General features: G+C 42.2%; 1 protein-coding gene across 1 annotated transcript in view; it reads left to right on the forward strand.

The window, feature by feature from the left end:
• The first annotated feature begins 4,520 nt into the window (after positions 1–4,520).
• LNPEP (leucyl and cystinyl aminopeptidase) overlaps positions 4,521–14,110 on the forward strand; it is a 136,155-nt gene continuing 126,565 nt past the window's right edge. Inside the window, exon 1 of the mRNA XM_069085156.1 lies at positions 4,521–4,680. Within this exon, the coding sequence (XP_068941257.1) occupies positions 4,662–4,680 (19 nt within the window). The 5' untranslated portion in view covers positions 4,521–4,661. The remainder of the gene's footprint in view (positions 4,681–14,110) is intronic.

Below are 14,110 nucleotides of genomic sequence, written 5' to 3' on the forward strand. Positions count from 1 at the left end.
TTCTATTTGAGTTTGATACCACTGCTCTAAAAATTTGTAATGAGGGAAGGCTTATATTTAGGGGTAGGGAGAAGGTAGGTAGGTAGACATGAAAAAAAAAACATCATTAAAGCATTTGAAATTTCACAGAGGGAATAGAGGGGAGGTGCAGAAGGGGGCAAAAAAGAGCAATTTGTTAAGAGAGACAGTGTGTCTATGGATCACAGAGCTTGTGGAAATGAATAGAGTGTAATGAGATTTGAAAGGTAGGAAATCGCCAGGTTAAAAAGGGCTTTACAAGCCAAACAAAGGATTTATATTTGATTCTGGAGGCAGTAGGTAGTCACTGGAGTTTATTGAATAGGGGATTGACATGGTCAGAAGATTGTTTCAGGAAGATGACTTTGACAGCTGACTGGAGGATAGACTAGAGTGAGAAGAGACCAACCAGAGGTCCATGTATGAGGCAATTAGGGCCAGCACCAGGAGAGTGGCAGAGAAAAGAAGGCTTATACAAAAGATATTTGTTGTTGTTGCTTAGTTGTGGGAGACTCTTTTGGGGTTTTCTTGGCAAAGATATTGGAGTGGTTTTCTGTTTCCTTTTCCAGCTCATTTTTACAAATGAGTAAACTGAGGCAAATAGGGTTAAGTGACTTGCCTAGGGTCACACAGCCAGTAAGTGTCTAAGGCCAGATTTGAACTCATGAAGAGTCTTCCTGAGTCCTATCCCAGTGCTCTATCTAAGTGCACCACTTAGTTATCATATAAGAAGTCAACAAGATTTAGCAACATTCGGGCTGCTAGGTGGTACAGTGAATAGAGCACTGGCCCTGGAGTCAGGAGGACCTGAGCTCAAATACGGCCTCAGACACTTAACATAAAAACTAGCCGTGTGACTTTGGGCAAGTCACTTAACCCCAATTGCCCTCCCAAAAAAGCAAAAAAAAAAAAAGACTTGGCAACAGATTGGATGTAGGGGTGGTGAGAGTAAGGAGGACTCAAGGATGATATTGAAATTGTGAGGCTGGATGACTGGGAGGGTGGTGGTCTGGATAGCAACAGGGAAATCTGGAAGAGGGGAAGAGTTTAGGAAGGAATAATAATGGGTTCACTTTTGGAATGCTGAGTTTAAGAGTCTACAGGATATTGAGTCTGAGATGTCCAATGGGCAGTTGGAAATTCTAGATTAGAGGTAAAGAAAGAAGTTAGACCTAAGTGGATTTAAGAATCATCCCCATAAAGATGTTACATGAACCCATGGAAGCTGATGAGATCACTAAGTGAAAGAACATAAAACAAGAAGAGAATTCAGAATAGAGCATTAGGGAACATCCATGACTAGTGAGTGAGAGCAACTCAAATGAGAGAGATCTGAGTTCAAATCCTGCTTCAGACACTAGTATGCCTCAGTTTACTCAAATGTAAAATGAAGATGATAATAATAGCAACCATCTCCCAGGACTGTTATAATGATAAAACAAGATAACCTATGTAAAGTGCTTTGCAAGCCTAAAGCTAGACAACCTAAATGCCAGCTATTATTACAGAGATCCAGCAGAGATGAGGGGTAGTAGGACAGGCAGGACAACCCCAACAGAGCAGTGTCATGAAAACCTAGAGAAGAGAGTATGTAGAAGAGGGTGATTGACAGTACCAAAGACTGTACAGAGGTCGAGAAGGGGGAGGACTGAGAAAAGGCCATTAGATTTGGTAATTAAGAACTAGATCACTGGAAAGAACGGTTTCAGCAGAATGATGAGGTTGGAAGGCAGACTGCAGAGAATGAGTGAGAAGAAAGGAACCACAGGCTCTGATTATATAGTCTTCTCAAAGTTTAGTCACAAAGGGAAGGAGAGATATTAGGCATTGTTAACGGGAAGGAGGAAACGCGGACAGGATTTTAGGGATCAGGAAAGCAGCTAGTAGAAAGGGAGAGACTGACGATAATTGAGAGAATGGGGATAAAAAAAGGGTAATGGTCTGGAGAATTCATGTAGGGGGGCTTATCCTGGCCAGGAGAATGGCACTTCTTGTGAGACAGTAGATAGTGGGAGAAGGTTATCTGAAATGAGGAAGGGAGCTCTTAGCAAATGAAATCGTTTTTCAGTGAAATATAAGGCAAGGTTCTCAGCTAAGAGGATGGATAGGGGTAGAATGGGAAGCCATGGGAGTTTTGAAGAAGGTTGAACATGTCTGGAAAAGCTGCTGTGATGAGTGGAATAATGAGTTCATTATGAAGATGTAAATAGTATTGCCTTACTGCAGAGAGGGTTCACTTTTATCAAGTCTCTAATACTTACTAGTCGTGTGACTCCATGGGCAAGACGCTTATTTGAGACTTATTTTCCACATCTTTAAAAAAGGGCCTGGGCAATTTCAGTAGATTTGGATGGAAGATAGTCATCATAGCCTTTTTGTAGCTCAACAAGAGGGGAAAAAAGGCCGGGGGGACTAAGGGTGCTAGCACCAAGCATGCAAGAGAACAATCTAAAGCTTTGTGGTTTTAGCCCCCAGGAAATGACTACAGGAAGTGGCTGTAGCAAAGAAAGCCCTGAGGCCGTAGGAAAACCTTCCCCTCCGGCCCCACCTAGCAGCCTAAGATTGATGCTGTCAGACATAAACTACAGGAAAGAAAGGTGGTAGTCGCAAAGAGCCAGAAGCAAAGCAAAAGATTCCCAAAAAGCAAACAGTTTCACCCTCCCCTCCCAGCTCCACTTCTTCAGTGAGGTGGGGGCCGGGGAAATTGGCTTTCAGGCTTAGAAGTCCGCTATGCAAACCCTCCGGGCACTGTTTGGCTTTCCGGAGAGAGCAGGTGTACAGACAGGCTTTTCTCTCCAGACGCAAACTGGCCGTACCCACTGAGCATGCGCGGCTGTCCTACGACTTCCATTCCCTCCGGGTTTTGCTGATGGCCGAACTGGGAGGAGCCAAGGCCGAGGCTTTGAAGGTGGCCGTGAACTCTAAATAAGGTAGAGCCTCAGTGCGGTGCAGAGGGGAGGGGACGAGCAGGGTGGGGCCAGGAAGAGAGGGCGGGGCCAAGAGAAGAGGGCGGGGCCAAGGCTAGGCGGGGCAGAAAAAGCTTCCACCTCCGTAGCGGGCGTTACGGGTGAGTCTCTTTCCCTGGGACCACGTGCCTGTCGGTGCTGAGACTGGCTGGACCAGAGAGGGCACCTGATGCTACTGTTGTCGTGGGCACAGGGGTCCTGGGATTTCTTCTTTTAGGTGTCGTTTGAGGGGCTCGGTCCCTATGCCCACTTAACGAGTCTAGTATAGCTAGGTGATGCGGTGGATACCGCGCCTGGTCCAGGAGACCTGAGTTCAAAGCTCAAAGACTGTTTCTGATACTTTATTAGTTTGTGTGACCTCAGGCAAGCCGCAGCCTCAGTTTCCTCATCTGTAAAAGGGGGATAATAATAATACCTACTTTCCCAGGATGGTTATGTAGATAAAACGAGATACAGCATTTGTAAAGCGTTAGGTAAAGTATATATAGATACATAGCTCTAGATGTCAGATATACATTAATTATTAATTGCTATCTCTAGCTATATAGAGCTACAGATTAGTCTGTTGATATAGATCTATGTAAGGTATAGATAGAAATCTATCTATAATTTATTTATCTAGTGCCTCTAAGTTTCCAAAGAACTTTACAAATGCTATCTCATTTTATCGACACAACCACCGACCTGGGAGATAGGCATTATTAGCCCACTTTTACAGGTAAGGAAACTGGGGCTGTGCCTTGCCTGAGGTCACACGCACATATCCATATTTATTGATCAATCTGTATCGGAGGGGTCGGCTGTGGGCCGCTGAGCCCCAAAGGGTGTGTGTGTGTGGGGGGGGAACACACATTGCTACAAAAGTCACAAAATACTGGGGCTGGGAGGGGGGCCTTGGGGACCATCTACACTCCCATCCACTCCTTTTAAAGATGAGGAATTTCAGGCCCGAGAGAAAGCTCCGGATTAGGAGGGGGTAAGGGGAGGGGCGCAAGAACCTCCAAGCCCCGAGGCTTTTCTCCTCCTGGTTTGGAGATCCGGACCAGACTGTTCTGGCGATTCCACATGTTCCTTTAGCCACGTGGGGACGGAACACTGCCCAGGGATTCTAGGGGGAAGTCGTGCACGGGTGAGTGCTTTTCTCCCGTGTCTCGGGGTTCACGGGGGTCCCCCGCAAGCTTCTGCAGCCTTTCCACGAGCCCCCAGAACTTCTCCCTCCAATTTTTGACTGCTGGGGCAAGATACCCAATGTGCAACTTCAAAACTTGGCCTCAGGCGCGTCCTCGTCTGACCGCTAACCAAGACCCACTCCTCCCGCTAAGCTGGTCTCCTATACTAGTCCCGGGCTCTGTGATGGGGAGGAGGAGAAGGGAGGGGCTGAGGGGCTCTTTAGGAGGAGTTGGCCCCGCCCCCCAGCTCCCTTCCCCTGGTGGAGGTTCGGAACCTGAGAGCCGAGGCACTCCTCCCCCCGCCCTCCCGCCTCGCTCTTCCAGTTCCAGGCTCAAAGCCCCAGCTAAAGCCCGGAGCGGATTGTGGAGAAGCCGTGGAACGGCTTTGCTTTGCTGGTTGCCTCTTTAAAGTCGCGGAGCCTGGGCATGCTCAGTAGGCAGGCTCGGTTTGGGTCCACAAGTCGGAAGCTTGTGCACTGCTCCAGAGCCGAGCCGCCGCGGGGAAAAAATGGAGCCGTTCTCCAGCGGTGAGTGGTGCGAGGCGAGCCGCTGCCCCGCCGCCCACATTGTGCACTTGGCCCGGGCCGGCCCCACTGGGGGGCTGCCGCCTCTGTAGCCTGGCTCCCTGCCTGTTGGTGTGGTGGGGGGCGGGGATGGGGCAGGGGCTGCAGGGGCAGGCTGGAGGCCGGGGAGCTGGGGAGGAGGGCAGCTTCGCTTTGCAAGGCCCGGCCCCGGGCTCCCCGCTGAAGGTCAGCCCCGCGCCGGCCCCGAAGGAGGGGTGCGGCTGGCAGACTGACCTGCGGCATTTCTAACCCCCTGCTCCCGGGAAGCTCCGGTGGGGGCCGATGGCAAAGTTACTCCTCCGTGCAGCCCAAGTGCCCAAAATGACAGGGGCGGGGAAGAAACTTGGGGAGTCGCAGTTGAACTTCCCTGAGTGATGGGGAAGTGGGGTGGGAAAGGTGGCATGTAGTAGGCGCTTAATAAACGTTGATTGATTGATGGTTGTTTAAGGCGCCTGCTCCGTCTCCCGACGCCGCTCTGATTCGCTAAAATAGAAACTTAAGTGGACGCAGTAAGGCTTTAGGAGAGGACCAAGAAGGCTTGCACTGGAGTGAGGAGAGGTGGCAGCAGAATCGGAGGGATGGGGAAACTTCAAAAGGATCTTCTTCCCTAGCTGTCCCACTACCTTGGTCCCATCCTTTCTGTGTCTTGTGTGAATAACCCCAGTCCCAAAGCCCCTCCAGCAATAACACAGCCCCTTACCAAATGGCTTTGAGACGCCCACATAATTTTAAAGCGCTTTTCGCCACGATGCGCAGTGTGATTAGTTTCTGAACCCTAAAACTGTCTAGTTTCTAGGGCATTCCATCGTGATGGGAGGGTGGATGATTTGTGACATCAGGTGGAACAAAGCAATTTGGGTACTATCTTGGGTCCGTTGTCATACAGACTTCGGTTGTTTGTTTCAGACACCGTAAAATCCTGTGTAAAACCAACTACTTTCACTTTAGATAAAAGTGCTGGATTCTTAGTTTTGGGTTGTGATATTGAAGTTTAAACTAGTGAAGTTTCAGTGGATAGGTTTGTTTTGTTTTTGTTGTTTAAAGGAGGAAGTAGATTTAAGTACCTGAGGAGAACTTTATACCAAAACTTAGGTCACTCTCATTATTTTCAGAAGTTATTCTGTAGTACTCACTTTCTTGTTGGCTGTTATTTTCAATGTGGTTGGGGCGGGGGACTAAGTTTGTTAGAACAGGAGGCCAGAAACTGGTTCCTGTAAAGACTGACTTCAAAAACATATTTTTTTCCATTGCACCCTTCACACAATGCTCCCCCCCTCCATATTTTAAAAATTGTGTGCTGTTGGTCTTTAAGGAGACAGAGTTACAAAGTGTGGGTGGCTTTGTGAACTCACAGGCACACATTCAAAGTTAATGTCCAGCTTAGTAAGTAGTAATCTTTCTTCCTATATATACTGGTAAAGTAGGTTAGTGATGGCAACTTTAATTTTGAACTTCCTTTCCCCTGCAGGTATTACTTTATTTATAGTTTTGAGGATCAACTAGTAAAGTTATTTAACATACTTTTGTGTTTAATACAGATTTTTCATACTAAATTTTTGAAAAGATAATTAATTACCTGTACTATAATTCCTACCATAGGCTCAGTAGTTTTCTCTGTGAGCCTTAATGTGCGGAGTTCCATAGTTCTAAGACTAATGATGTTTTATTTATAATCTCCCATTTCAGTAAGTAGTATCAGGCTTAGGTTTTTAGAAACACTCATAAAAATAAAGAAAAATCTTTAAAACTAACCATTATTCCTTGTCCCTTACAAACAAAACAAACCACAGTTTGATATAAAATACTTGTAAGGTTCTGGATTTAGGAATTTTGAAGAATTCAATCATATTTGGGAGTATTAGGAAAGTTTGTGTTCACACATATCCATCTACGAAGAGATAGTTACTCGAGTAATGGTCTAAAATGTAAGAAATTGGATACCTAATTCTTTTTCTATTGCTATTTTCAAATTTTTTAATAATACGGTATCATTTTTTTTAAGGGTGAATACTTAGGGAGGGAGGCTTGCCTAGTCTTCCTTAATAAAAATAATTGAATATTACAATGTCTTCCTATTGTGGTTAGGAATTTGGGATAATTCCAAAGATAAGGATAGTACCATTTATTTCATAACATTACAGTAGAATATCTTAATGTTATTGAACATGGCACGGAACTGTATTCATCCACCTTTCTCCCATGGGGGAAGAAAAGTGTGTTTCTTTTTTTCTCCAGGCCTAAAATGGGTCATTGCAATTCATCTCAGGTCAACAGTTTTTTCGGTGTTGTTTTCTTTTACATTATTATGGTCATTTTGTATATTATTCTACTGATTCTGCTTACTTTGCTTTATATTTCTTCCTACAAGTCTTCCCATAGTTCTTAGAATTCATATTTTTCCTGTTGTATGGGGTGAAGGGAAGAGAATAAGTAAGCATTTACGAAGCACCTGCTGTATGCCAGGCACTATGCTAATAGCTTTACAGATATCTCATTTGATTCTCACAACCATCCTGTAAAATAGATACAGTTTCACAGACACTGAAGCAAATGGAGCTTAAGTGACTTTCCCAGGGTCACACAACTAGTAAATGTCTAAGGCAGCATTTGAACTCATGTATGCTGCAATAATACTCCATTACATTCTTATAACATAGTTTGTGTAGCTAGTCCCATTTTGATAGGTACCTACTCTTTTTCCAGTTTTTCTCATTCATCTTTACACAGAACCTTGAATATTAAGTTAGCATTTAGTACCTATTATGTGCAGAATAACTAAGCTGGGGATACACAGACCTGAAAGAGTCTCTGATCTCAAGCTTATTAGGGGAATATTTGCCACTGGACCCACACGTGTAAGTAAATATAAAGTATGTGCAAAATAATGTCAAGGTGGAATACTATTGTGCTATAAGAAATTATGGGCAGAATGCTTTAAGAAAAACCTGGAAAGACTTGCATGAACTAATGCAAAGTGAAATGAGCAGAACCAGGAGGACAGTGTACACAGTAACAGCAGTATTGTACTATGATCAACTGTGAATGACTTTGCTATTTCAGTAATAAAGTGACCCAAGGCAGTTCTGAAGGACGTATGAAAAATGCTGTCTGCGTTCAAAGAAAGAACCGAATGAATCTGAATGCAGGTCGAAGCGTACTTTTTTTACTTTATTTTTGTCTGTGTTTTCTTTAATGACATGACTAATATGGAAATATGTTTTGCATGACTGCACATGTTTAACCTGTATCAAATTGCTTGACTTCTCAGTGAGGGAGGATGGGAGGAATGAAAGAGGAGAATTTGGAACTCAAAATTTTTAAAAAATGAATGTTAAAAGTTGTTTTTACACATAACTGGGAAGAAATAAAATATTTAAACATAATTTCAGGAGGGAGGGAGTACTAATAACAATGACAAGATGAGGGGGAAAAACCTGGCATGGTGGGTAGTGTACTCAAGCTGTGCTTTCAAGAAAGACTGGTACATATTCTGTTAGGTTGAGGTAAGGTGGGAGTGTGTTACAGACTTGGGTAAAGAAATGGAGGTGAAAGATGGATTGTTGTATCTGGGTTTGTTTGGAATCATGAATATGTGAAAGGAGGAGTAATACAGAATGATTGCAAAGGGTAGGTTGGAACCTGATTGTTGTTCAATTGTTTCAGTTGTGTCTAACGCTCTGTGACCCCGTTTTGGGATTTTCTTGGCAAAGATCCTAGAGTGGTTTGCCATTTCCTTCTCCAGCTCATTTTAAGTGTTTGAGGCCAGATTTGAACTCTTAAAGATGAATCTTCCTGATTCTAAGCCCAGTGTTCTATCCACTAGCCACCTAGCTGCCCTGGAACCTGATTATGGGGCTTTAAATATGGACTGAAGATTTTACGTATTATCCTAGGGGCAAAGTTTTGGTTTTGTATTTTGAGGGGGGAGTGGTGGCAGAGGAAGGATTAATATCATTGGATCTGTGTTTCAGGATTATCAATTTATCTTTGTGGAGGTTGGATTAGTGGGGAAAGAAAGAAGACACAGAAGAATCAGTTGGGAAGCTCCTGCAGTAGTGCTTTGTAGAGAATATAGAGACCTCTCCCCCACCCCGTCAGTGTTGTCCAGTTCTTCAGTCTTGTCCTTTGTGACCTCACAAACCATAGCACAAGAATGCTGTTCTGTCCATGGGGTTTTCTTGGCAAAGAACTAGAGTAGTTTATTTCCTTCTCCAGAAGATTAAAGGGAACAGAGGTTAAGTGACTTGCTTAATGTCACACAGCTAGTAAGTGTCTGAGGCTGAATTTGAACTTAGTTCTTTCTGCCTCTAGTCCCATCACAGTATTCGATGAGTCCAGCTGCTCCCAGATCAGTGATATTTGGCAAACTAATTGAGAGAGGGATAAATTGAACCTGATTGGAAGGATGGTGTGAGAAATGAATTATTTTTCTGGACATGTTAAGTTTGAGGTGGTAGAGATTTCCAGGGGACAGTTGTGAGTTCAGGAGTTGGGAGTCATCTGCATAGAAATGCATAGAATCCATAGGAGCAGAGGAGAGAGAATGTAGAAAGAGAAGAGGCCTTAGTCGCCCAGCTTTGGGAGACAGTCACTTAATGGATGAAGGGGTTTGGGTGATTTAACAAAGGTGCCTGAGAAAGAATGGGTCAAAAAGATGGGAGTAGGGGCTGGTCAGGAGGGTTACAAACTGCGAAAAGGTCAAGTACAATGACAACTAAAAAGAGACTCTCTCTCTCTCTCTATCTTTTTTTACAAGTTGTCTTCCCCTCTTCAATGATGTCTTCTTGAGGGCAAGTACTGTTTTTGCCTTTCATTTCCTCCAATTTTTAACAGTGCCTAACATAGAGTAAGCTTTTAATAAATGAATGTTGACTTGACTTGGTGATAATCTTGGAAATAGCTGTTTTAATCAGGTGGGTATCAGAAACAAGATTATACAAGGTTGGCTAAGTGGAGAGAAAGGAAATGGAAGTAACAAATGGAGACCTTTTTTTAAGGAGTTTGTGAAAGGGAGAAAAACATAGGACAATAGCTTAAAAGTATGGAAGTCAAGAAAGGGGTTTAAAAAAAGGGTTTTAAGAATTGTAAGGCCGACCTGGGCATATAGGTAGGTGATGGCATAGGAACGAGTAAAGAAGGAGGGATTGAAAATAAGATTGGGACAAGGTACCTGTTTTCTATTTCCCCTGGACTCTGTCTTGTAACTATGGTTACTCTTTTCAGGTAACATTAGCTTCAACTTCACTAGTCTCCCAAGGAAGGACTTAATGGTAAAAATATTCAGGCATCCTGATTGTGGATGCCAGCAGGGATATTTTTGGTCACACTGTTAAGTAGCTGCTTTTTCTGGCCCTATTCATTATTAGTTTTTATTGCGCACCAGCCACATATAAGGCACAAACCAAATGAGGTAAACTAATCAAATCTATGGGTTTTTTTTAGAGGACACGTGAAAGTGGAAGGAAGCTTAATCATATGATAGTTTCTGTTTGGGGGAGATGTGGTAAAAAAAATGGGGCAGTTACATATTGAGAGCAAAAGATAACCAGATGGGCAGCCTTCGTGCCCCATTGATACCAATGCAGTGTCAAAGCTCCAGTAGTCGGGTTAGATCCCTTCGTGAACAGGTTAGGCAGGTATAGATGAATTGAGGTCTGCATTGTTGGATAGAGTATTCACATGGATGAAATCACAGATCCATGAGAGTTAAAAATAGTATGTATCTTCTCCCAATTATAGTCTGCAAACTATAGGCCAAGGAGTTTGACTTTGATTCCTGGGAAAATGTAGACTAGATTATTTAAAGAGATGCTTGTCTAACAGCTAGAAAGGGAGGTGAAGAGCCATTATTCTTCATCAAGAACCAGTCATGCCACCTTATTTCCTTTTCTTTTTTTTTTACTAGATAAAATAAACTAGTAAATGAAAGAAATGGTGTTTGCAAGGCTTTATCAAAATTGTCTCCTAGTATTCTTGTGAAGATAGAGTGAGGTGAATGAAGATGTTAGAACAATTTGAAAAATACAAAACTTGTTGGATATCTTGAAGAGCCATTAGTTTGCTAATGTTTCTATTATTTTTTCCACCAAGGGTCTCCAGAGCAGTACCTCAGGGATTAGGCTTGTGCAATTTAATTTTTTTTTTTAATCTTTGCCTTGGATAAAGGCATTGGTGAAATGCTCATTAGCTTTGCAGATGTTACAAAGCAGGGAGGGATAGCTAACCCAGTGCATGACAAAACTGGGGTCCAAAGGGGTTTTGATAGGCTAGAGTTCTAGGCTGAATCTAGTAAGATGAAAAATTCATCGTAGTTAGTCTTGTACTTGAGTACAGAAAATGAAATTCACTGATACGATTGGGAAGGTGTGAAGGGAGGCATAGATTGGTAATAATTGTTCTGAAAGGGAGTGTTAGTGACCTCAGTGTCCAGTATGATTCAGCAGTGTGATGTGATAGCCAAAAAAGCTAATTGGATCTTTGACTGCATTAGGAGAGCTTTAGCTTCCTGGGACTCAGAAGTGTTAATTCCATTGTAGTCTGCCCTAGTTAGATCTTATCTAGGGTGTTATATTCAATACTAGGCCTTATGGTTTAAGACAGACCTTAATAGGCTGGAGAGTGTCCAGAAGAATTCGGCCAAGACTGTGTTCAAGTAGTTCAAAGGCTGTCATTGAGAGAAGGGTTAAGACTTGTTCTGTTTTGGCCCAGGAGGAAGAACCTAAAAGAAAAAAAATTGGATTGAAGTTTTTGTTTAGTTGTTTTTCAGTCATGTCCAACCCTTCATGACCCTATTTGGGATTTTCTTGGCAAAGATACTGAAGTAGTTTGCCATTTCCTTCTCCAGCTCATTTTACAGATGAAGAAACTGAGCCAAATGGGGTTAAGTGACTTACCCAGGGTCACACAGTTAGTAGGAGTCCAAGGCGGGTTTGAACTCAGGAAGATGAGCCTTCTTGACTCCAATCCTGACACTCTCACTGTGCCACCTAGCTGTTCCAAAGAGTCACGTTTAGGTTTGACGTCTGGGGAGATTTCCCAACCTTTACACCTTTTCTAAAGGCTTACTTGGAAGGTGATTGGTTTCTCCTCCTTGGAAGTCTTCAAGCAGAAGCTTTACAAGTAGAGCTGAGTCCCTAGATTTAAGTAATTCAGAATGACTGGTTTAGTTTATGTACTGTTAATGTATTTCCATATTTACTCATGCTGAAAAATGCTATCCATCTCCAGAGAAAGAACTGGCGTCAGAATGCAGATTGAAGCATACTTTCTTTAAATTTTATTTTTTGATTGTTTAGTATATTATAGTGGGGATTCCTTTTGTTTATGAAGATCTGTTGAGGGGCTTCCCAACTTTCAAATTCAGTGATTCTGGCTTGGTGTTGACGACTGTTTTGACAGTGAATTTTATGCCTCATTAGAATGGGGATGCTGTGTTAGGAATGTTGGTATTGATCTATGCATGCATTTATCTCCAGTCGTTTCTGGCATCTGTTATTTTAGGCTCTTTTGGCTGGGGTACTACTAGGTTAGCATAAATCAGGCTCATTTCCCCCCTCTATACTAATCCTAAGTGATTTGAAAGAAGGATGCCTTTATAAAACTCATTAAGTAAATAAATGCTGGCTTTAAGAAAACACCAACTAAAAATAACTTTCCTTTCTCCCTGCTCACAGTCTTCTTCTTCACCCTTCTCTCTTCCTCAGCCCCAAAGGAGATGTTGTATATGTTCTGAAGTAATTAATTATTTGAGTAAATCTAGGAATATATTTTTAAATATTTTTTCCAGTTACATGTAAAAATGTTTAACATTCATTTAAAAAAATTTTGAGTTCCAGTTCTCTCTCCCTTCTTCCCATCCCCCCTCATTGAGAAAGCAAGCAATTTGATATAAGTTGTACATATGTAGTTATGCAAAATGTATTTTCATATTCATCATGTTGTGAAAGAAAACACAGACCAAAAGAATGAAGAAAAATAAAGTAAAAAAAAAAAGTATGCTTTGATGTGCATTTAGACCACATTAGTTCTTTCTCTGGAGGTGGATAACATTTTTAATCATGAATAAATATGGACATACTTTAGGAGTACATAAACTAAACCAGCCATTCTGAATTATTTATACCTAGGGACTGAGCTCTACTTGTAAACTTTTTTTTTTCCAGATTTAAATTCATTTAGGAATATTTTGCAACTTTCAGGCAATTGTAGGAATTCTAAGCAGTAAATTAGGTATTTTTAGGTTTTAAGGCAGTATTGTCATGTTTTTTTTTAATCATAGATAAAGCTAGATAGATCATTCTCTCTAGGAAAAGGGTACCAAAAAAATCACTCTTGTGAAAATTATGAACAGGTTACCCTTTAATTTTGTGACATAATGTAAATAAGAAATAACTTTAGCTAACTTTTCTATAGCACTATAAGGTGGTTTACAAAGCATTTTATGAATTTTTCATTTTGTCCTCATAATAACCCTGGGGGGGGGGTAGGTGCTATTATTACCCTCATTTTACAGATGGGCAAACTAAGGTAGACAGGTTAAGTGACTTGCCCAGGATCATTCAGCTAGTAATTGTCTGAGATGGGATTTGAATTTAGGGCTTTCGGACTCTGGGTCCTCTGGCCACCTAGCTGAACTAGGAAATTATCTCTTTCAGCCCCTACCCACCCCTATTTCTTCTCTCTCCTATCCATTAAAGAGTTCAGGAGGATTAGTGAAGAAGACTAGGGCAATTGTTAAAGGGGGTAGAGTGGAAGCAGAACCAGAATCGAGTCAGAAAGTCCTGGCCTTAGCCCTGGCTTTTTCACTGCCTTACTATGGAACTTTAAACAAATCAGTTACTTCTTTATTTTGTATTGATGGCATTATGAGAGCAGAAGCCATAGAATCATGGGGTTCTCTCTCTAGAGGAATCTCAGACACTTTTTAGTCCCAATTTGTCATTTTACCAAATGAGGAAACTGAGGCCGGGGGAGTTTAAATGACTTCCCTGAGGTCACAGAGCATCAGAGGTGAGATTTGAAGTTTCATTCCAGAGCCAGTGCTTTTCCCACCCCACTGACTAGGTCTCCCACAGCCATAGGACATGGCTATGAACACGCTTCTTTCCATCTCTGATATCTGTAAGGGCAGTCAGAAAAATACAGCTCTCAGTTCTACACAATGTAGCCCCTACTACTAATAATCGATGATGATAACTATAGCACTTACAGTGTGCCAAGCATTTTGCTAAGCACTTTACAATTTTTATGTCATTTGATTCTCACAATAATCCTGAGAGGTAGGTGCTATTATTATTATTATTCCCATTTTGCAGATTAGAAAACTGAGGCAAACAGCGATTAAGTGAGACTGGATTTAAATGCAGGTTCAGGTCAGATTCCCAACTTTTGGCTC

The sequence above is a fragment of the Petaurus breviceps genome, unplaced genomic scaffold (genome assembly GCF_028583685.1).
Source record: "Petaurus breviceps papuanus isolate PSGF00001 unplaced genomic scaffold, PetGlider_PUasm1.0 175, whole genome shotgun sequence".
NCBI classification, from domain to species: Eukaryota; Metazoa; Chordata; class Mammalia; order Diprotodontia; family Petauridae; genus Petaurus; species Petaurus breviceps.